At 55.2% G+C, this 21,142-nt stretch overlaps 2 protein-coding genes across 5 annotated transcripts in view; one reads left to right on the top strand and one right to left on the bottom strand.

Moving 5' to 3' along the window:
• The first annotated feature begins 831 nt into the window (after positions 1–831).
• On the top strand, positions 832–9,298 carry SLC29A4 (solute carrier family 29 member 4). The gene is made up of 11 exons (XM_065850439.2): positions 832–953; positions 2,987–3,156; positions 3,809–3,940; positions 4,044–4,157; positions 4,238–4,366; positions 4,955–5,029; positions 5,401–5,666; positions 5,754–5,889; positions 6,126–6,313; positions 6,586–6,826; positions 6,902–9,298. Exons 1-11 carry the CDS (start codon positions 925–927, stop codon positions 7,042–7,044), a joined length of 1,623 nt encoding a protein of 540 aa, XP_065706511.2. The 5' UTR covers positions 832–924; the 3' UTR covers positions 7,045–9,298.
• TNRC18 (trinucleotide repeat containing 18) overlaps positions 8,899–21,142 on the bottom strand; it is a 55,514-nt gene continuing 43,270 nt past the window's right edge. For all 4 annotated transcript variants that reach the window (XM_065850435.2, XM_065850437.2, XM_065850436.2 and 1 more), the window contains 12 exons: positions 19,236–19,678; positions 18,273–18,437; positions 17,307–17,448; positions 16,741–16,858; positions 16,403–16,478; positions 16,008–16,116; positions 14,950–15,066; positions 14,514–14,678; positions 12,905–14,199; positions 12,353–12,589; positions 11,820–11,894; positions 8,899–11,276 (listed from right to left, as the gene is read on the bottom strand). In XM_065850435.2, the coding sequence (XP_065706507.2) occupies positions 11,070–11,276; positions 11,820–11,894; positions 12,353–12,589; positions 12,905–14,199; positions 14,514–14,678; positions 14,950–15,066; positions 16,008–16,116; positions 16,403–16,478; positions 16,741–16,858; positions 17,307–17,448; positions 18,273–18,437; positions 19,236–19,678 (3,149 nt within the window). In that variant the 3' untranslated portion in view covers positions 8,899–11,069. The remainder of the gene's footprint in view (positions 11,277–11,819; positions 11,895–12,352; positions 12,590–12,904; positions 14,200–14,513; positions 14,679–14,949; positions 15,067–16,007; positions 16,117–16,402; positions 16,479–16,740; positions 16,859–17,306; positions 17,449–18,272; positions 18,438–19,235; positions 19,679–21,142) is intronic.

Here is a 21,142-nt window from a genome sequence, read left to right as displayed (position 1 = left end):
TCTCCCCTTCCCGCTGCCGCCTTCGCCATCCTCCCACCCCCGGGGGGAAAAACCCAGAAGGGCTGGTCCCCCAGGGCTGTCACCTGGCTTGGTGGGAGGGGGCACCTGCTGTGTGTCCCCTGTTCATGCTTTGATGCTCCTGTGAGAAAACCTGACAGTGTCAGCTCCCTGTTATATCTCCTGCAGCCTTGGCCAGCTCACCCAGCCTGGGAGATGCCTGGAGCACCCTCCTTGGAGACAAACATCCCCTCCCAGGACAGATGTCCCCACTGCCCCATGCTGTTGGTTCTCTTCCTTTTCTGCTTCCACTCCCTGGTTACGTTGGGGAGCAGAGAACCCCTCCACTTGCTTCTCTGGGGGGATTGCTGCATTCTGTTAGCTGGAGCTGTCATCTATCCATCCTTCTGTCCATCCATCTATTCTTCTGTCTGTCCACCCATCCATTCGTGGGACAGTTCATGCTGACCCCATTGTCCTCCTTTGCAGGATGGGCAGGACCCTGTCCCTGCAAAACTCATGTCCCCAGTGACATTCCCAGAGATTTCATCTTAATTAATATTTCTTTGCAATTAGCTCCAGGCCTCTGAAACCCCTCCTAGGAGGTGCCTATAGGCAGTACCTGTAGACAGGGCTCTACATGTGCACTGTTCATTGGAAAAACCTTTTCTGCGGCCCCCGGGGGAGGCTCGGGGAGCCCCATCTCCCGGTGCGCACCCCCGGGATGGGGCGGAGGAGGAGTGAAGGGAGGCGGGAGGACGCGGGGGGGCGGGCGGCAGCGCCGGGGCCGCCTCTGCTCCTCGCTCGCAGCCGCCGCACTCGCTCCGGCCTCCCCCCGGCTCCGTGTCCCCCCCGCTCCCCCGGCGGAGGCTCCGCCATGGCGGGGCCGGGGCCCGGCGGGCGCTGAGCGGGGCGGGCGCGGCGCGGATGCCGCAGAACGGCCGCGGCGGAGCCAGGTAAGAGCCGCTGCCGACCTGTTGGGCACGGCCGGGACCGCGGGGGGCGAGGTGGCTCCCGCGACCCCCCCACTGCCCCCCCCGGCTCCCCAGCGTCCTCCCCCGGGCGCGGCCGGGCTGGGTTTCCTCCTCCCTCCCTCCTGCAAGATGCTTCTCCTTCACCCCCAGGACCGGGGTTATTGAATTGCCCGCTGTTTATTGCAACTTCGCTGCTCACAAGATGTCGGGGACCCTTTTGCCAGAGCAAATATCGCTTCTCCGCACTGACGGGGGGGTCTGCGGTGCGCGGGGGTCACTCGGCACTGGGGTGCAGCGGGGATGGGTCCCCCGCTCTGCCCAGCCCTGCGGGTGCCCTGTCCCCGGGTGAGACCTCCCAGCCCTGGCCATGATGGAGGACACCCCCCCCAATTTCCAGCCTGTGGCCACAGGGACAGCAAGGCCTGAGTCCCCTCCCGTATAGACAGGTGTAAATCCAGAGGGAGGGGGAAATCTGATTTACCGTGGCTCAGGGATGCGCGGAGCAGGCGAGGCAGATGGGTGCTGGAGCACTGGTCCAGCACCGGAGCCGTGCAGAACATCTCGCTCTGCTCCCAGCTCCACAGCATCAAGAAGTTTGGGCCACAGCAGGTACGGGGTGTTTCCAGACAGCATGTTCTCCAGCTGGGATCTCTGCTGTGGAAAAAACCCTGCAACAGGCTTTCCCAGCATCCCGAGAGATGCTTCTCACTGGGTTTTATTGCCTGGGGTAGCATCAGGCGCAGGAGGATTCTCAGTGGAGGGGATCACAGCCAGCTCCTCCATGACTGATGGGGTGGAGCGGTGTCCGCAGCCAAAATGTGTTCCCCTGGGTTGTTTTGCCCATGGTGATCTGGGATGAGGGGTCGTGGTGCAGGACCCCAGCCCGGTCCCATCGCACAACCTCGGTGCTGTGGCAGCGCTGCTCAGTGCCCCCAGTCCCTGTAGCGAGCAGATACGTATTAGACTCTAGGGTTGTGTTTGCAGGGGCCATGGGAACCACATTTACCCCCCACTCAAGGGTCCCCCAGCATCCCACCCATCCTGGCAGCCAGGGAGATGCTGGGAAACCTCTCTGCTCCTACAGATGCTACATCTGGCAGGGAGACCAGAGAAATCACTGTAATTGATTTTTCTTCCCTCGCCTGCCTCAACCTGCTGCCTTGGAGGTGATTTGCCCCCCCTTGGCTGGTCGGGCGGTGGGCACAGGGGCAGGCTGGCATCTAGCGACTGGTGCTGGTAATGCTGAGTGACCCCTCCCCAGGGCCTGTGATGGGATGGCCCTAGGGGGTTAAACCATGTTTTGGGTGGCTCTGGTAGGGTCACTGGAGGATGCCAGGTGTTTTGGGAGCTCAGTTTGGGATGCATTTGGTGTGGAACCTCTCAGCTGTGCTGCTGGGGTCTCTCTGGCAGCTCTTTGAGCATCCCCCTGCTGTGCCACAGCCCCTTGGAGAAGCAGATCCAAAATGTTTGCCTTAAAAGCTGGGTAGCATCCCACCCTCTCCCAAAAAGGCTGCAGGAGTGTGTCTGCCCAGGCTGGTGGTTTTGTCCCAGCTCCAGGCAGCAGAGATGCTGAAAAAAGGGCATAAACCAGAGTCAGCGTGTGCTGCCTATGGAGAGCAAGGGCTTCCGAGGCAGACGGGATCTTCCCCAGCAGCTGTCCTCTATCAGTGGTTTTCACCCATTAATTTCTCTAATGGCTTTTGGAAAGCGCGATGGCATTTGGCATTGGAAGCATCGCAGTGAGGTGTTGAGCGGGGTTGGGGTAAGTGCTGTGCCATGGGGGAGGTTTCCACGGACCCCATGATCACCACTCAGCACCCCAAACTCCTGCCCAGTGGGTCAGGGGATCCCACTCTGCTCCGGGAAAACATCTTTCCAGGTGGAAACACAGGAGCCGCGGTGGTGTGGTGGGGTGACGAAGGCTCAGGGCCAACCACATGCCATCCATCCATTGCAGACCCCTGGCATCACCCCCAGGGGACAATCCCCAGGGGTGTCACCGCTCTCCCTCCCAGGCCGACCGTGATGGGCTCAGTGGGAGCTGAGCGCTTCAAGGAGCTGAGCCCGGCGGGGACGCCGGAGGGGAACGTGGTGATGAGCTTCAGCTTCGACAGCTACCAGCTGGAGGAGGACGAGCTGCAGCGGGGCAGCCAGGCCAAGGGCGTCCTCACCTTCATGGAGCCGGGTGAGAGCAGACGCCACCCCAACCACAGCCAGGACCTGCGTTCCTGCTGCTTTCCCACCCATTTAGGAGCTTCCTGGGATGGGTTTAATAGCCACAAATGGCCTGAAATGCCATTAAAATGCCTAATGCCTTTTTTTTTTGGAGCTGTTTGTACCCATGTGAGGTGCACAGCAGACTCTGCAGCGTGGCAAGGAGCTGAGGGTTCATGCCCTGGCTCTCCTGCCCAGCTCACCCCAATCCTGCATCTTCACCATGCAGGGCTCAAGGATGCTCCCAGGATTTCCCCCAGCCCTGTTCTGCATCCTGGGGCATTCTTGTCCCCTTCAGCCCCTCCTGTGCCTTGGCTTTGCCGGTTACCTGCACTGCTTGGCTTTCAGGTTGTTCGGCTGCTGTCAAAACTCATCAGCACCCAAATCCTGGGTATTTTCCTGCCTCTTGCATCTTGTTGAAATGCTTTTATTTAAGGAAGGAGTTTCTTGGTGCTGGGGCTTTTTATCTGTGAGAACTCTGGGGTGTTGGTGACCCCCTCATTTGCCGTGAAGGATGCGGGACCACCGCTCATCGCCTCACAGCTGGGGTCTGCTGCAGGTCCCATGGGTGCAGCAGTGCCACTGTCATGACTTTTTCCATTTTCTTTCCCCTTTTGGGGCAGTTTCTGAGGATCCTGAGCCCCAGGATCGCTACCATGGGATTTACTTCGCCATGCTGCTGGCCGGGGTGGGATTTCTTCTGCCGTACAACAGCTTTATCACCGATGTGGACTATCTGCACCACAAATACCCAGGTAGGTCTCCAGCAGCTGCAGCACCTCCCAGCCACCCCAAACCTGGGGAGACCTTGGCCACACTTCCAGGGGAGCCGATCCCCCATCACCTGCCTCTCCACAGGGACCTCCATTGTCTTTGACATGAGCCTCACCTACATCCTGGTGGCCTTGGTGGCCGTCATCCTCAACAACGCGCTGGTGGAGCTGCTGAGCTTGCACACCCGGATCTCCGTGGGTGAGTGGGGGTCTCCACACCCATTGACAGTGCTGGCCCCGCCTTGGCCCCCTCTCCCCACCTCCCTCTCCCACCCGCAGGTTATCTCTTTGCCCTGGGGCCTCTGCTCTTCGTCAGCATCTGCGATGTCTGGCTGGAACTCTTCACCCGCAGGCAAGCCTACGCCATCAACCTGGTGGCTGTTGGGGTGGTGGCCTTTGGCTGCACAGGTATGTGGGATGGTGGCTATGCTGGGACAAGCACAACCCTCAGATGGGGGGCGGGAAACAGCCCCATCCCCAGGACCTGCAGTCTCTTGGGTCAACCTCCTGCTCCCACCACTAGATGAGATGCATGGATGATGTTCTCACAGACATGGGTTAGCACCAGGGTTGAGTTAATGGTTGAACTCCATGATCTTGAGTGTGTCTTCCAACCAAAATGACTCAATGATTTTATAAACTGATCCTCATGTCCCTGCTCCATTCCCTCAACCTCCATCCAGGCATCATGGGATTGACCAGGGGCACCAGCACCAAACCATGCATTGATCCCCAACACCGCTGATCTGGCCACCATGGTGGCTTCCCAGAACCCTGCACTTGGTGGCCACTCCTGGTGGGAACAGCCATGGTGGGGCATCCAGGGAGGGCAAAAAGCCCCCCAGCTTTTGGGGCAAGAAGGCTTTGGGTGCAGCATTGGCTGTTCAGGAAGGGTGCAGCTCCTGGGTGGGTCCCCACCGGGGTTTATTCCCCCCACCCGGCATTTCGGCTGCAGCAATAATCCCTCCTTCTCCCCTTGGCGCATCTCTCCTGAAGTGCAGCAATCCAGCTTCTATGGCTACACGGGGCTGCTGCCCAAGCGCTACACACAGGGCGTGATGACGGGCGAGAGTAAGTACCTGCATCTACATCCATGGTCAACTGTGTGGGACCCCGGGGGGACCCTCCTCTAGTGTCACCCATGGCCCTGGTGAGTCACACCCAGGGCCCTGCTGTCTTGGTAGATCAGGGACACCCTCAGGTTCTCCCCAGCAAACCAGGGTGTTTAATGGTTTGTAAATCACTCATGAGACCTAGTGGGACACATCAAGCTGGGGGTGGGGGTGTCTGCCAGGAGCTGGCTCCACTGCCCGCCCCCAAAAATCCCTGTTTGTAGCTACTCCACAGCTGGAGGCATCACCATGTGGTGGGGGGGCTGCTGGAGGTCCCCAGACCATGGGGCTCGGCAGGATCTGGTGCCAACAGCTCTCCTGTGCCACCAGGCACCGCTGGGGTCATCATCTCACTCAGCCGCATCTTCACCAAGCTGCTGCTGTCAGACGAGAAGGAGAACACGGTCATCTTCTTCTTCATCTCCATCAGCATGGAGCTGACGTGCTTCATCCTCCACCTCCTGGTGAAGCGCACCCGCTTCGTCCGCTACCACACCGCCTGCTCCCGCAAGGGTGACCCCGAGACCCGGGGGGCTGGTGACCGCGGGACGGGTTACCGCGTCCACCACGATGTCACTGCCGAGGATGTCCACTTTGTAAGCCAACGGTGGGTTTCCTTGTTGCCTCCTGGGGTCTCTCTCCGCACTGGAGCTCAGTGCTGGTGTCCCCTCTGCTCCACGCAGGAGAACCGGTCCCGGGGACAGCCCAGCTCCCCGCGGGGCAGCCCAGGCCCCGAAGCCGAGCTGGCTGGCAGTGGCACCTACATGCGCTTCGATGTCCCTCGGCCCAAAATCAAGAGGAGCTGGCCCAGCTTCAGAGGTGCGTGATGGGCTCAGGGAAGGGGGTGGGATGAGACAATTTTGCAGCATTTTATGGGGCAGAGGGAGCAATCGGTGACCTGGGGCTTTGAGGAAGGGTCATTCCCTTCTCAACACACCTAAAAACATGGGGCAGTCACATCTTTGGAAGCCACCCTTGGGGTGCAGGCAAGACTTTGGGGCTCTGCAAGGGTGAGCTCTGGGTTTTGGCTAAACCACGCTGCCTGTCCCCGCCAGACATGCTGCTCCACCGCTACGTCGTGTCCCGGCTCATCTGGGCCTACATGCTCTCCATCGCCATGACCTACTTCATCACGCTGTGCCTCTTTCCCGGCCTGGAGTCGGAGATCCACAACTGCACGCTGGGGGAATGGCTCCCCATCCTCATCATGGCCATCTTCAACCTCTCTGACTTTGTCGGCAAGGTAGGAGGGAGGCCAAGGGGTAACGTGTCCCCTCCGCCCCTGCCTCCTGGTTTTGTGTCCTCTTTCAAAGCCACTTGGCTTCAAAAAGGGTCCTCTCCACCCCATGGGTATCTAACCAGTGTGAGGTTGCTCACTGGCATGGCCAACCTTGAGCTCCTGCAGCAGATGGTCTTTCCACCATCTCGTCTTCTGCTTTCTGCCACATTTTGGGCACTGTGTTCCCCTCCCCAGCCTCCTCACTTCTCCAGCACAGTCTCTGCCCCTCGCTGCAGATCCTGGCTGCCCTGCCCTACGACTGGAGGGGGACCCACCTTCTCATCTACTCCTGCCTCCGCGTGGTCTTCATCCCCCTCTTCATCATGTGTGTCTACCCCAACGGGAAGCCCACCTTCGGCCACCCTGCCTGGCCCTGCATCTTCTCCCTCCTCATGGGCATCACCAACGGCTACTTCGGCAGTGTCCCCATGATCCTGGCCGCGGGGAAAGTGAGCCCCGAGCAGCGGGAGCTGGCAGGTAGGACCAAGCCCTCTCATGGACCTAAACGTGGGGTGGCCAGAGCACCCTAATGCTCCTTGTCCCTTCCCACAGGGAACACCATGACTGTGTCCTACATGACGGGCTTAACGCTGGGCTCGGCCGTGGCGTATTTTGCCTACAGCCTCACCAGTACGTCCCACAGTACCTGTTTCTACACCGAGATCTCCAACGGCTCCTTTACATCGGGGTACTGAGTCCTGGGGCGGGGTGATGGGGACCAGATGGGACCTGCTTCCCACCATGGTCCCCATCACCCCACTTGGCCCATGTCCCTCCTTGGGTGCGGGGGCCTGGAGCCAGAAAGCTGCCCCAGGATGGATAAGGACTGGCATCCCAATGGCCGGGGCATTCCGAAACAGCCTGTACTGCCTAGCCAGGGCCACTTCTTGGGGTGACATTCCTCCCCGCCCCAGGGACAGTCCCTTTGCCCTTGGGGGGCTTGCCCATCAGTGATGTGCAGCTCTCCGGTGGAGGCAACGGGGAGGTCTCCTGTTCGAGTCAAGCCATTGCCAGGAGGAAGAAAATACTGCCAAATCCAGAAGGGAACGGGAGCAGCGCTGGCGAGGAGGCTGAGGAAGGGCTGGTGAGGAAGAGGAGCAGCAAGAGCAGAAGGAAATGCTCCTTCAGCCCCCGGTGGCTTTCGGAAGGTGTGTCTTGGCTTTCCCCGATGGTGCTGCAGGTGTTCACAGAGACTGGATTGAAATCATGAGCCCTCCCCAGACATGCCAATTGCTGTGTAAAATACCCAATTCACTTCTGCTCGTTCGAAAAGGTTGGTTTTGTGGGTTTTTTTTTAAATTTTTGGTTGTGTCTTTGCTTTGCTCCTCCTGAGCTGTGAGAGGGGCAGGGTCGTGCCTCTCCCAGCCCACACTGTGGGTCTGCCCCATAGCAACAGGGCAGAGGCCACTGCTGAGCTGCAAGATTTATTGCAAGGGACTTGAAAGTGCTTTTAAGTGTGGACTATGAGTACTTAAAGGGACATGTAAGAAAGATGGGGACAGACTTTTTTGCAGGGCCTGTTGCAATAGGACAAGGGGTGATGGTTTTAAACTAAAAGAGGGGAAATTCAGGCTAAACATGAGGAAGAAATTTTTTACAACAGTGGTGAGAGCCTGGCCCAGGTTGGCCAGAGAGGTGGTGGATCCCCCATCCCTGGAGACATCCCAGGCCAGGCTGGACGGGGCTCTGAGCAACCCGAGCTGGTGAAGATGTCCCTGCTCATGGCAGGGGTGGCACTGGAGCCTGTGAAGGTCCCTTCAACACAAACTACTCTATGATTCTGTGATTCTAAATGAAGCTGACGCCAGATTAAGCGTCTTTGCCTGATCATGAGCTGTGCCACTGGCGCCACAGGCTGGGCTGGCAAACACAGCGCGCTGTTCTGTGGGGCTCGGGGTGCCTCTTGTGCTGCTCCCCTTCTCCAGGGTCCCCTCCATCACCTGGGGCAGCCGGACTTGCCCCCGGGTCGCACCAAACCCCTGCCAGCCTGTAACCTGCTGCCAAAACAAGACCTGCGCTGGATGAACGGGCTGAGCAGAGCAGGATCTCCAGAAGGTGCCAACACCAGAGGCTGCTGCTTCTTTTATCTTTGGGACCGGTGGCACCTCACTGTGCTCGGAGTTGGCAACCATCACCTCCCAAGGATGTGAAGCCCAAGGGCTGGAGGTGGCAGGAGCCCCAGGCTCAGCACCCCCACCAGCCCCAGCCTGGGTAAGGTGCAGCTCATAGCAAAATGAGCAAATCCAGCATTTCAAGCCTCAAAATGTCATCCCAGGAGGGGTACAAGAGTCGCTGTGACTGCAGGGGAAGAACTCGCAGCTCCTGCCCCACAGGCCCCAGTGAGTGGACCATCCCCTGCTCTAGGGTCCCAGAGTGTCCGTTGGTGCCACCTTGCAGGGGGACAGACAGACGGACACTTCCGACCCAGGCGCTGTATCACTCTCTGGGGTCTTTTCCCATACACGAGGTGGGTGCTGAGTCAAAAACTGATCATTGCCACCGAGGGGAGCAAAACCTCGCAGTCAGGACAAGCGAGACAAAGAAAGATGCAGCGTTGAGTTGCATTTTTTTTTTCAATTAATTTTCTTTTTTTTTTTTATGAAAAAAGATCACACGGAGTTCTCCAACAAACAGAATGCCAAAAAAATTGTTTGAAACAAAACATAAAACAAAACAAACAAAAAAAAAAAAGACAAAAACCTGGCTCTCCTTTCCTCTCGATTGTCTGAAATATCCTTGTGTTCCATAGAAGGCAGTGGGTTTTAAGTGCTTTCTATTTAACATTAGCATAAAATCTCTCTCTCGCGCGCTCTCTCTCGCTCTTTAAAATATGCTCACACAATTTGCTTCTAGACGTACAGTACACTTTGAGCGTGGGGGGTGTGCCTGTTCCCAGATCATTTACAATCACAATCCAACAGGAAATAAAAAATAATATTCTAAACGTCAGACTGTGTTAATTTCTGTCTTTTTTTTTTTCTTTTTTTTTTTATAATTTCATAATTTTTTTTTTCACAGTTTTAAAAAGTTTATATTTATATATATATATTTATATTTATATTTATAATTAAAAAGTTGAATCCATTTAAAGACTTATAATACAGGAGGGCTAAAGAGTCTTTTGGTACATTAAAACTGTACAGGCTAGAACCGTCACTATCCGAGGCGGCGGTGGCCCGCGGTGGAGATGGTACGAGCTCAGCACCATGTGGTTCATTTATAGGACGAGTGGGTAACTTCATGAGGGAGGGAAATTCTCCCCCAAGCCCCGTCCTCCAGCCCCTTCTAAGCAGCCAGTGCCAGGGCGGATAGTTCCCAATCTGTCCTTGTCACAAGCGTGTCCCCACCGGAGCCCGGGCCGAGCTCTGTCCCAGCGATCTGTAGTGCGAGTCGGTAGCTGTGAAGATCAGTGCGTCTCTTGGAGGTTGTTTTATTTATTTTTTTAAGTGCAAGGATGGTGCATTGCTGCGTGGTTCTCCTCCGGTGTCCCCTCCAGCCCGCTGTAACCCTGGTGGTGACACCACGGCTCCAGTGTGGGCCCGGGGAGCGAGACAGTGGGTCAGCGCCGCATAGGGACGGGGAGGCGATGGTGGCGGCTCTCCGGGAGCCACGGGGAGGTTGGACGGCTGGATGGGGCACGCTGGATGCTCCCCTCCCCGAGCCCAAGGTGGCAGCGGGGCTCTGGCTGTGGAAACGCCGCAGGCAGGCATGGCCTGGCTTCACACTCTGGCCCTGGTTCCTTCAGATGAGGGGCGAGGGCGTCCCAGCAGCTCTGCACCTCTGCTCACGTATGGAGGGTAAAGCTGGGCAAGGGATGGCAAAATCCAACGGGCTGTGGTCTCCTCTGCTCCAAGCACCCAGCAGCAGCTTTTCCCAGTCACCTCCTTCCCCTCTTCCCTGCACGCTCCAAGATGAGCTCTTCGTTTGCCACCTTGCTCCCCGCCAGCACCTTTGCAGGGCAGAGGGATGGGGAAGGTGGGTTCAGACTGTTTGATCGAGGCAGCAGGAAGGGAGCATTGCAGACTGGATGTTGGCTTGTCTTTCACCCAGCTCCTCCCAGCACAGAAGGCCTCTTCTGCCATCTTGGTGCTGGGGCCATCTCTGCCCCTTCGTGCTCCACAGCCTGGCCAGGGGCCTCCAGGGAAAAGGAACCGCAAAAAGGCGCCGAGAGGATCGAGACGAGACGCTGAGAGAGACTCATCTCCTTTCTCTTTCACCCTGTCCTTCCTAAAGGGTCATGCGAAACTAAGCAGGAAAGGGAATATAAGGACGGAGAGGAGCGTATGCAGAAGGTTAGCGGGTGTCCCTCCACGTACAGGCGGCTTCCGAGTTACTGATGGGGACAAATGACACAAAAGGGATCCCTCCTGCCGGGGGGGGTCCCGCTGGTGAAATGATCACGAGACCCATGTGCTTTCCTGGACCAAAAGGAGGAAGGGAGAAGTTGATCAAGTGTCACCTTACTTAAAGCCACTTCCAGAGGAGCCTTGGGGTTCAAGTGGCAGCAGCACCACCACTCAACGGCGTCTTCAAGTCCTGGAACTGCTTCCCCAACCCCTTCTTCAGCTCTCTCCCTCCTCCTCGTGTCTCTCGCGCTCTCCTGTCTGTAGTGTGACACAGAAGTCATGAGCATTGAAAGAAACAATCATGTCGTCTGAACAGGCACGTCCTCAGGTTTGTCCCGTCCCTTCCCAGGGGGTGGCATGTGTCCCCTGGGCAGTCAGCAGATGACAGGGACCCCGTCGGTGTTGAAGATCATGCCCGTAGTGGGCTCGTAGGTCCCTGCAAGGTAGTAGAGGTCCTCGCTGTCTTGGTATTTCTTCGTCTTTAGCATCTGCTCATATTGATCCAGACCAACAACAAGACACTTATGTGAGATGGTCTGGACATCGTTTTCATCCACGTGAGAGGACTGGTAGAGGGCTCGCTGCGTTACAGAACGGGAGGAGGGAGATGGAAAGAGACGGAGCAATTAGATCTCACAGCATTTACAGCATCAGCTTCAATATACAGGAAAAACATCTATCGCAACTGGCCAGGACTTGTGCTCACACTCGAGCAGAACTCCCCACTCATCCCCATCGCCAGCCCCGGGGAGTGACACTGCGAATCAGCGTGGACAGAGCACTAAACCTGAGACCTTGTGCCTGCTCAGCTCTCGCTGATGGGAACGCCACGGCCACCGAACACAAGGACAGGGGCCTACAGCAGCCGGGAGTTTGTCATCCTCACATCAAGGATGCAAATGCAAAGATGGGTGCTGGATACCGGCCTCTCTGTTCCTCCCAACACCCAGCACCTGCTGCTACTCCCACCCTCACAAAAAATACCCATCCAAAGTCCTGGGCACTGCAGACTCAGCAGCTGAGGCAAAATACAAGAGCCAGAGAAGCTCAGGGGGCATTCGCCCAGCAGGATTTGTCATGGTGTCCCCAGCATCCCCGCCCAGCCCTCCTCCAACCTCACCAACCTCCATAAAGTCCTTCCTCTGGTTGGATGCCTGCAAAGCTGTGGACAGACTCCTCCCCGATTTCTGATCCCAGCGCTGTGCCCAAGCGGAAAAAAGAAAACAGAAATGAAAAGCAGGTGAAATAGTTGTTTTTCCATGCTATCCCCTCCACACATGCCTTTACAACTTCAGCTGCTGTCCAGTTACTGGTAATAAACACTAAGGCCCTACTGTAACCCACACTGCACATGTGTGCAAAATTCAGTGTTTCTGAGCACCAGGCCAGTTATTCTTATACTGTAAAAAGACCTGATCTGGCTCTTGACTTTGTTTTTGGACCACCACGAAAGTCTTTATTTCCTAATGCGATAAAACCCACCCTTCCCCTGCTCAAGCGGTTGTCCACACCACAGGCAGCCCCCACAACATGAAACGATGGGGCCACCCCCATTAAGGTACCAGGAAGAAACTGGGCCATGGGTGTTTTCCTCATCCTTGGAAACAAATGGGAGCAAGCAGCTTTGCAGCCCTCTCAGCAAAGGAGACCAGCCTACCTTGCCTTCGTTGAGTTTCTTCCCAGGGTTGGTTTCTTCTGGGTGATAAAACCATTTTACTCGGACCACCATGTTGTTCCCCCACGACTCCCACATGCTCTGGATCCGGCCAATGTAGGGCAGGTTGGGGCGGCCGGCTGAGAGGAAAACTGCGCAGTCTCCGATGCGGATTATCTCCTTGCCCCGGACGATGGCCTTGTAGAAGAGCTTCCTGGCCTTTCCTTTCATCCCTCGTCTCTGCCAAGAGAAAATCACACAGGTGAGCAGCCAGGTTTTCCCCACCCACCGTTCGCCCTGTCCCACATCCCACCCTTCAGGGTCTGCAGAGCCACAGCATCCACAGGTGTTCCCAGAGGACTTGGGCAGAGGGGCATGCCATGCAGGATGGCTCCCCCAGACCTCTCCTAGCAAACTGGAGACCTTGGCTGGGGACACACACCACGCCAGCAGAGTTTCACCACCCCAGGAGAAGGGAAAGGACACGGGTCAGGGGCACCACAAAGCAAACATCAGCGTCAAGCACTACAGAGCAGTGGAAGAGGCTCTTTTTACCTGTGTGGGTTTCCCAAACCACTTCCACAGCTGCCGTGCGGGAAGGAAAGCGGCGATTTTGGGTCTGTTCTCCACCGACGGCAGCCGCTGGCGCTTGGCCAGCTCCTTGGTGGTGGGCAGGTGGATGCCCTCGCGTTTTTTGGGCCTGCTCTTGTTGCCGCTCTGCTGTGGTGCCGGCTGTTGCACCGGCTGCTGCGCCGGCTGTTTCTGGCTCTGAGGGTGGGAGGACGCGCGGGATTTCCCTGCCTGCTTGGTTTGCTTGGGTGGGAGGGTTTGCTGCACCGAGGAACTTGGCTGGGCCTCAGCTACTTCGTCATCAGAGCTACAGGAGGAGTCTTCATCTGTAGTAGAGGAGGAAGAAGAGCTGGAGCTCGATGAAGAAGAAGTCGACGAGGCTGAGGAAGAGGAAGAAGAGGAGGAAGAAGAGGAGCTGCTGCTAGAAGAGGAAGAGGAGGAGGAGTTGGAGGAAGAAAGAGGGGTGGATGCTCTTGAGCTGGTTGAGCTGCTGTCCTGGGCTTCCCCTCGGTTCTTCTCAGCCTCCTCTTCTCCCTCTGACTCCGAGCTGCTGTCACTGCTGTTGCTCTCAGACTCATCAACGGCTGCTGGAGCTGCTGCCTTTTCCTCCTGGTCCTTTGAAGCCGTGAGGGTCTCCGCGGAGCCATCAAACTTTCCTCCAAAGCTGGCAGGGGAAGGGTCTCCCTCAGCTGCTTTGACTCGGGAAGACTTCTGCTTCCCTTCTGCACCTACTGCAGGGGAATAGCCCAGCCCCAAGAGACTCTTGTTGTCTCGGCGACTGGCCAGGTTCGAGTCCTCCAGCATCCTCATCGCCTCCTTCATCTTCTTTGTCTTTGGAGACATCACACCCTCATGGTCCAGCTTGATGAGGATTTCATTGTCATGCTTCCTCTGAGCCTTGACCATGGTGCCAAACTCCTGCGTCTCTTCTGTGGGACGCCCTTTCTTGGCCTTGCCTTTTGACGCCGAAGCATCACTGGAGCCAAAGGCCGCCAGCGTTCCTGGGAGATCACTGTAGGGTTCTGTGCCAAGGATGCTGCTGAACACAGCAGGCTGGTAAGCGGGTTGCGGGGGGCTATGCAGCTTAGCGGAGATCTTCATTTTGCTGGCTTTTGACCGCTTTTCCTCCGTGGGGGCAGGAGAGCCTCCAGCCGGCAGCGGTTGCGATTTTCGTGACCCCTTCATGCTTGGCTTGCCCAAGCAGGCTGGCTTCTCTGGGACTGAAGAGGTAACAGGTGAAGATTCAACCTGATCCTTCTCTTCGGGCAAAGCAGCCTCTTCTGCAGAGGGGAAGAAACACAAAGGCATGACGGTATCCATCCAGATGGGCTTCATTAGCTCAGATACAACCAGACACCAGTGCTGACTGGTCTCTGGCCAGGGGTGGCTTGTTTCTGACTGCTCAGGCATCTGAGCCAACCTCCTGCAAACTGTAACCACAGCAGCGCGAGCTGATGCATGGATGCTCTGCATCAAGCAGTGCATCCCTTCCCCTCCAAATCTTGCCCCAAGCAACAGCTCTAACTCAGGGAGAGCAGTACGGAACTGTCCAAGGACCCTCCCAGCTCCAGATCTGGCAGTGGTGACAACCTACCAGCTTTCGCTTTGACGCTTGGCTTTCTCCCTCGGCCTTTGCCTTTTGACACGGGCTCCTCTGATCCCAGCGCAGCTCCCTCTTTCCCTTCTCCAGTGTCTTTGCTGGATTTACGGCTACGGCGCTTGGTGCTGGGCACCAAAAGGGCCGGGGAAGGTTCAGCACCTGGAACAGGTCAAAGAGATTGTCAAATGCAGTCCAATAAAACAGAGATGCGATCCAGGGAACGTATCCCTACCATTTCTGCAACAGGGACTGGGCCTTTTTCCATATGGGTTACATCCCACCCCAGCCTTCACGTCCATAATTGATGGTGCAATCTTTTGTGACTGAAAGCCTGCAAAGTCATCCCCAAATCTCAGAAGCAGGTGGCGAGAAACTCCCTACATTTCATTTTGGGAAGCATCATGCAAAAAAAAGGAGGAGCAAAACTCACACTGGATCTTGTAGTCAGGTGGGAGAAGTCGAATGTGAGACAGCGGGATACGTCCTGTGTCCCCATCATCAAACTCTACTGTGATGAGATCAGCATCTTCCTCCAGATCCAGGGCTCCTGTGGGTTGAAGGAACAGGAAATGGGATCAGGGACAGAGATCACAGTAAAACCCCTGGTCAGGGAAGTGGGGATGTGGGGGAAGACAGGGATCCTGCACCAGCTCCAAATCATCCTGTCCCACCTTTCCCAGGTGCGCAGGGAGAGCACAGAAGGCTCACTCTGCAGCACAAAGTCCCTGATAATACCAAACCAGCTCACCCACCATAAAATTTCCCAGTCACCAGCCCTGATTCAGAATGTAACAACCACTCCAGTTTGACATCCCACCTCTTTCTCCTATTTCCCTCTATTCTTGTAGTAATTCACTTGCCTGTTTTCACCGCAGGATCCTTTGGGTTTTTTTTGACGTGCATTTTGTAACTACTCTCAGCAATCACAATTTGCTGCTTTTCAACTTCTCTCCAAGAGAAATAAGATGGGTTCCCACCCTCCTTTCTTACATTAACATCACTGGTCTGTAACTTGTAAGTAACTCTTCCCTTATACACCTGTTGTGCAACCAAGAGACCAAAATCAAGGCCAGCGATGGTAGAATTATCCAGAGCTCTTTAATGGGCTTTTTAATGGGGCCAGATGGGGGTGTATTTGAGGCAAGGCTGTGAGCGTGGAGGTTACTTAGAAACCTCCACAAGCTCAGAAATTCTTGGTGCCTGGAGTTAATTCTGCCTTTTTGAAGTGTGTTGAATTTCCCTGATATTTTAAGCTCCTAAATTGCTCAGAACTCTTCCTACAAGAGTACATCTCCTGGATCAACAGGATGTTACTAAACCAGCATCATGACTGAGTTGGGCATGACCTGGAGGAGAGGAACAGGCTCTGACCTCCAGGACACCCACAGCAGACCTCAGGGCTTCCCCAGACAAGCCTGACATCCCTCGGGACACGTAGGACTGAGATAATCCCTGGTTCACAGTGCGGAGCAGCCAGGGTGGACTCACCTCGGACAACTGTCCCTGGGTAGAGGCAGCGGTACTGCTGGCTCCAGTAGGCTGCAATCCGCGTGCCCTCGGGCAGGAACCGCACTGAAGGTGGCTTCACGTCAATGATCTGCTCAAGGCAAGAGGAAGGCAATTATTGATGTTCCTGGTACCAGCACAGACCATCCAGCCACACCTGGTGTGGAGCAAAGCAGCTCTGCAAAAGGCAAGGGACAGTTTCCCTGCTGGTACATAGGTGCAGTGCCCACTGTCGGTGGGGGAGCTCAGCCGTGGGGCAGTGACCCACACCAAGGGGAGCTCTGCACAGACTGGCCACCAAGGCTAGAGCAGGACATCCCTGCAGCCCCAAAACAGGGCTCAGGCACCAAGCACAGGCACTCGTTGGCCTTACATACCGCTTCCTGCAAGAGCTGCTCCAGGCAGTAAATGTGGGGACGGTTTCCCCTCTCGCCTTCCACCACCACGCGGTATCTGAAACACAGAGGCCTGGTCAGACACGGCACATGGAAGGTATCATCCTGATCAGCTAGCACCTCCCTCTAAGCCCTACTACCAGTTTATTGGAGAGCATTTCATGAGAGGTAATTGGATTTTCCTCAGTGTTGATAAACCAGAGCGAACATCCTTCCCTCCCTGCCAGACTGTCAGACTCTCTCCAGCCAGCTCTACACAATCCCAAACCAATCCCTGCACCAGCTACATCCCCACTCACCCACAGAGCCCCTCAACTCACATGTCTGGTGAATGCACCGTCTTGACATGCCCAGCGTAGAGCAGCTTGTCATCCATGGGGATGAGGACACGTAAACCGTCTTTCAGCTCATCCTTGTCAATGATGCAGGAGCGGGGAGCTGTGAGGTGTCGGAGCAAGATGGGGATTAGAGAGCACCATACATGAAAAAGCAACAGCAAGGGGAGAATGAAACCTCACATTCCCTCACCCAGGAACAGGCCAGTAAGCCTCCTGCAGAAAGGGCTCTCTCTGGCTAGTTCCTGCCAGAGGGAAATTTTGCCCTCTTGGTAATAATAAAAAGTCCCCCCTCTTGGTAATAATAATATACCAGTAGAATAGGGCAGCTCAGAGACTGGGCTTCAGCTAGAAGGCACAGTGGGTCACGCTGATAAGGCTTGTTTTTGGCAAGCCAAATTAACTAGAAAAGTGGTATCTCCACCCCAAGGACTCATGGCTTAGGACGAGTAACGTGTGAAAGCAGCACAGTCCTCGCTCTGAGCAGCCCCGGGAAACCTGCCCAGCTCCCCCACCTGTACAATTAGCCCCCCGGCTGCTCCTGCCCTCACCTGGGGTAGCTGGTCGCTCAACCAGCATGCTCAGTGGGATGTTCTCATCCTCTGAGAAGCTGCTGTCTTGGTTGGGTTCAAAATCCTCCTCTGCTGCCATGCTCTCCATGAGCTTGCTGACAGCTCCTCCCTTCCCGCGGTTCTGCAGGGGAACAAGCAGCACGTCAGCCGGATGACAATAGGCGACAGTCTGAGCCCATCTCACCTTCCCCCAGCAACAAATAACCTGATAACTTGTCTCCATCCTCAGCAACATTAACGACACAGAGAGTTAAGTGGGTGCACCCAAGTTGAAAAAAACCCTTTGTGTTTCTGGGTTTATCCCCACCCATTGTTGAGAGCTGACCAAAAGCTGTTTCACACATCCTAGACACATCTCACTCCCGGAGGTCAGGAGAGATGCTGTGGAGCAGACAGCTGTGGTTTTGGTCTCCAGTCACCATCTCCCTGCACAGTGTCCCTGAGACTCTGCCTGCACTGAACGGACAGTAAAGCACTGCTCCTGTTTCTTCTCAAAACCCCACAATCCATTTTTTTGCTGTTACACTCGTATCATAAGCATTACACTCAGAAACCATGTGAGATAACACAGAAACATGTGTTATGAGAGAAGACAGGCTACAGCAATGAAGTAGAAACCAGCGGGGACCTGCTCACCCTGTGCTGAGCAGGGCAACTCCATCACCATTTCCTTAGTCCTTGCTATTCCTCCACCCTGTGGCAGCCTCAGAGAAAATCCTGCTCATTAATTCGAGGGATGAAGTCAAATGAACACCAGATGGTAGCAGCAGGTACTAGCTGACACTCTTCCTCAGATTTTAGGCTACTTAAACCAGAATTTTGCCTGTAACATGCCCAGCAAAACTTGCATGTCTGTTTTCTCTCCCCCACACTGCAACAGCCCAGGAACGAGCAGAGATCTGCCAGCAATCCTCCAGTTCACCCAGACTAGAATCAGCATCTCACCTCTTTTTTCACCTCCTTGGCTTTCACTTTAGCTTTGCTCTTCTTGGTGGAGCCCAGGGCATTTGCCAGGCTGACACGAACATCAGATGGGGAGCTAGGGATGCCAGGAGGAGACATGGACGAGGAGGAGGAGCAGCAGGGTGTTTCTTTACCCTTCTTCCGCTGCTAAAAATAAAAATAAAACACTCTCATCAGTGAACAGAGAACTGGTAAAGAGCTGGCAAAGGTGCAGCAGATCAGGCTGTGCACAGGTAGGATGACATTCAGCCAGTAGTGAGTCCACTGACCGCACCACATCCTACATCTCCCAGCTCTGCCTTCAGACTTCACACATTTTGGGAAGAAGTTTTCATTACACTGGAGAGCAATTCCTGCCCATCAAACCTTCCTGCAAAGAGCTCCAAGAAGATCCCAGCTGGCCTCCTGTCACAACTAACTTGTCCAACTCTCCCCACAATCAGTGTTCCTCCAGAACATTGCCATGAACTGAACCAGAGCCGGAGGGAGTTGAGCTTTCAGCCAAGATGAATGAAGAGATTGCTGCCACCAGCAGCCAGGGGCAGCCCTCCGAGGACACCACGTAAAAGGTGAACAGCCTTAAAGGCCAGTGTGGGGGCCACAGCTCAGTAAGTAGATAAGGTTGTGCAGAGAGTGGGAGAGAGATTTCACAGATGTTTTAATGCGGGATGTCCACTCTGGCCAATCCAAGCAGGATGGATGTGGGACATGGAGGGTAACACAAGTAAGCTGCCCTGTTCAAAAACAACAGACTTTTACTCCATGTGATTCATACTCAAGCCTGACAGCTCCTCCGGGTGCACACAGGGCTAGTGGGGATGACAAATGACAGCCAAACAGCACTGGGGCAACCACTGAGACAGGACTTAACTCTCCTCTACCCTAGCAGAGTTAATCGTCCTTCCCTTGCCATCACCTCCCAAGGGTCCCACACCAATTCCTCACCTTGCTTAGCTCCTTCCTCTCCTTCCCCTTGCTGCCCTCCTTTTTGGGGCTCATGGGAGCCCCCTTGCCACAGCGTCCAGGCTTGGAGACAGGAGTGGAGCTGGCAGGCGCCGCGGGGCTCAGCATGGCCGAGGACATGGTGGCATCGTGGAGGAAGATCCGCTCGCTCCGGCGCCGGTTCCACAGGTCATCATCACTGGCCTCCAGCCCAAACTCAAAGCTCAAGTCCTTGGGGGATTTGAATTTCTTCAGCTTGCGGCCTTTCTCAGACCCAAGCTTGGCCTTGTCAGCACTCCCAGATCCAGAGTCGAGGCTGCTGGGGGTCTGGCTTGGTGGGATGCTGCTTGCCTCCAGTGGCCCCTTCTTCCCCCGCAGCAGCCCGGATGGAGACTTCTTCCTGATCTTGATCTCGCTCTCTGAGTCGGTGTATTCAAACTCTGTTCCTAGGTGCAAAGGATTTAAATATCAGTCAAAGCCACATCCCACTGGAAGCCTTTGGGCTCTGCCGAAGATGCCGTGTCAGCTCAACAGAGCCCTTGGTGCTCCCCTTTCCAATCCTCACCAAATGAGAGTCCACTCATTCAAACAGTACCGGTCCATGTGTTCCCTGCCTCCATTTTCCCCCTTCTCCCACAACCAAAACCCTGCAGGGAAGCTCCTAAGACAAAAAAAATCATCTAACATCTCTCCAAAAAGGAGTTCCTCAGCTGAAGCAAAGCACGAACCCCACACGCTGAGGCTTCCTCTCCTCCTGGTGGGACTCCTCTCCAGTATCACTTTCATTTCAGGAGAACAATCTCTTTAATGAGTTGAATAAACCCAGTGTGCAAGCTTATTTTTCCCATTGGCCATCAGACACCACAGATAATCGCCCTGAAGTCAGGAGAGGTAAATGATCTTTTGTCTGTGGCAAATGGAAATCCCCTCACATTGGCCTCTGCTCACCATCATGGGCACAGCAGCACCCAGAGACCTGAAATACTGTAGTAATGCCAAGATGTTCCCCATCTTCAGTGTGGTCCCCAGAACCTGATAAAGGAGAGCAAGATCATACATTTCCAGGGAAGAAGGGAAACTGAGGCAGCACCTAAACACCAAGCAACACAGGCAGGAGGGGAGGCAAAGCACTGTGGCTGCACAGGGGCTGTGCTGTCAGAGGGACACAAACAGCAGGCAGAAACTTGCCCAAGGTCATGCAGTAAAGTCTGTGTCGCAACAAGAGACTCAGCTCAGATTTTCTAAATCCACTTATTTCCCAGGGCACTGGACCTCATGGGATGGCCCAACACCTCTGAATATGTGTAGAAACATCAGCAGAACCTGGTTCTCTCTCTACAAAAATGAGCATCAGCCAAAGGTCTCTCCTGTATCCCACTCCAACCTGCTGCAGATCTGCCCTCTCTGCATTCTCACATGTGTGATTCTTGCCTTCAGACCAACAAGGTCTGAAATCAGGCCTCGCTTGGCAGAATCTCTCTCAAGCACAACAGTGATGGCCCCTGCTTGCAGAAGACCCTTGAGAAAGGACATATAGGACCAAACAATGTTCACATCGGTAAATGAAAATGTACAAGGCACAAGCATGGAGAGCATCTTCTCTTAGTCCTCCTCTCCCAAATATACTCACTTTCCTGGATAAATTCAGTTTGCAGGAACCTGCTCTCATCTTCAACCCAAATCTCTTTCCCTGAGACAGCCCCAGCAAAGAGCATCCCTATCAAAACCAAAGTGGGCAAGGCTCAAAATGAAAAACCCACTGGAAATTACAACACCCCTTCTCCTCTCTTACTGCCGCATCAGACAATTTCTACATGCTTCCAGTTTCAAGGAGGGCAGGTTACAAGATGATATAAATTCTTAACAGAGGCTGTCGGAACAAGTTGCCAAAGCCAAATATAGCATGGAAA

The sequence above is a fragment of the Patagioenas fasciata genome, chromosome 15 (genome assembly GCF_037038585.1).
Source record: "Patagioenas fasciata isolate bPatFas1 chromosome 15, bPatFas1.hap1, whole genome shotgun sequence".
Classification (NCBI taxonomy): domain Eukaryota; kingdom Metazoa; phylum Chordata; class Aves; order Columbiformes; family Columbidae; genus Patagioenas; species Patagioenas fasciata.
Note: the sequence above shows the minus strand (reverse complement) of the source record. Positions and strands in the feature narration are given on the sequence as shown.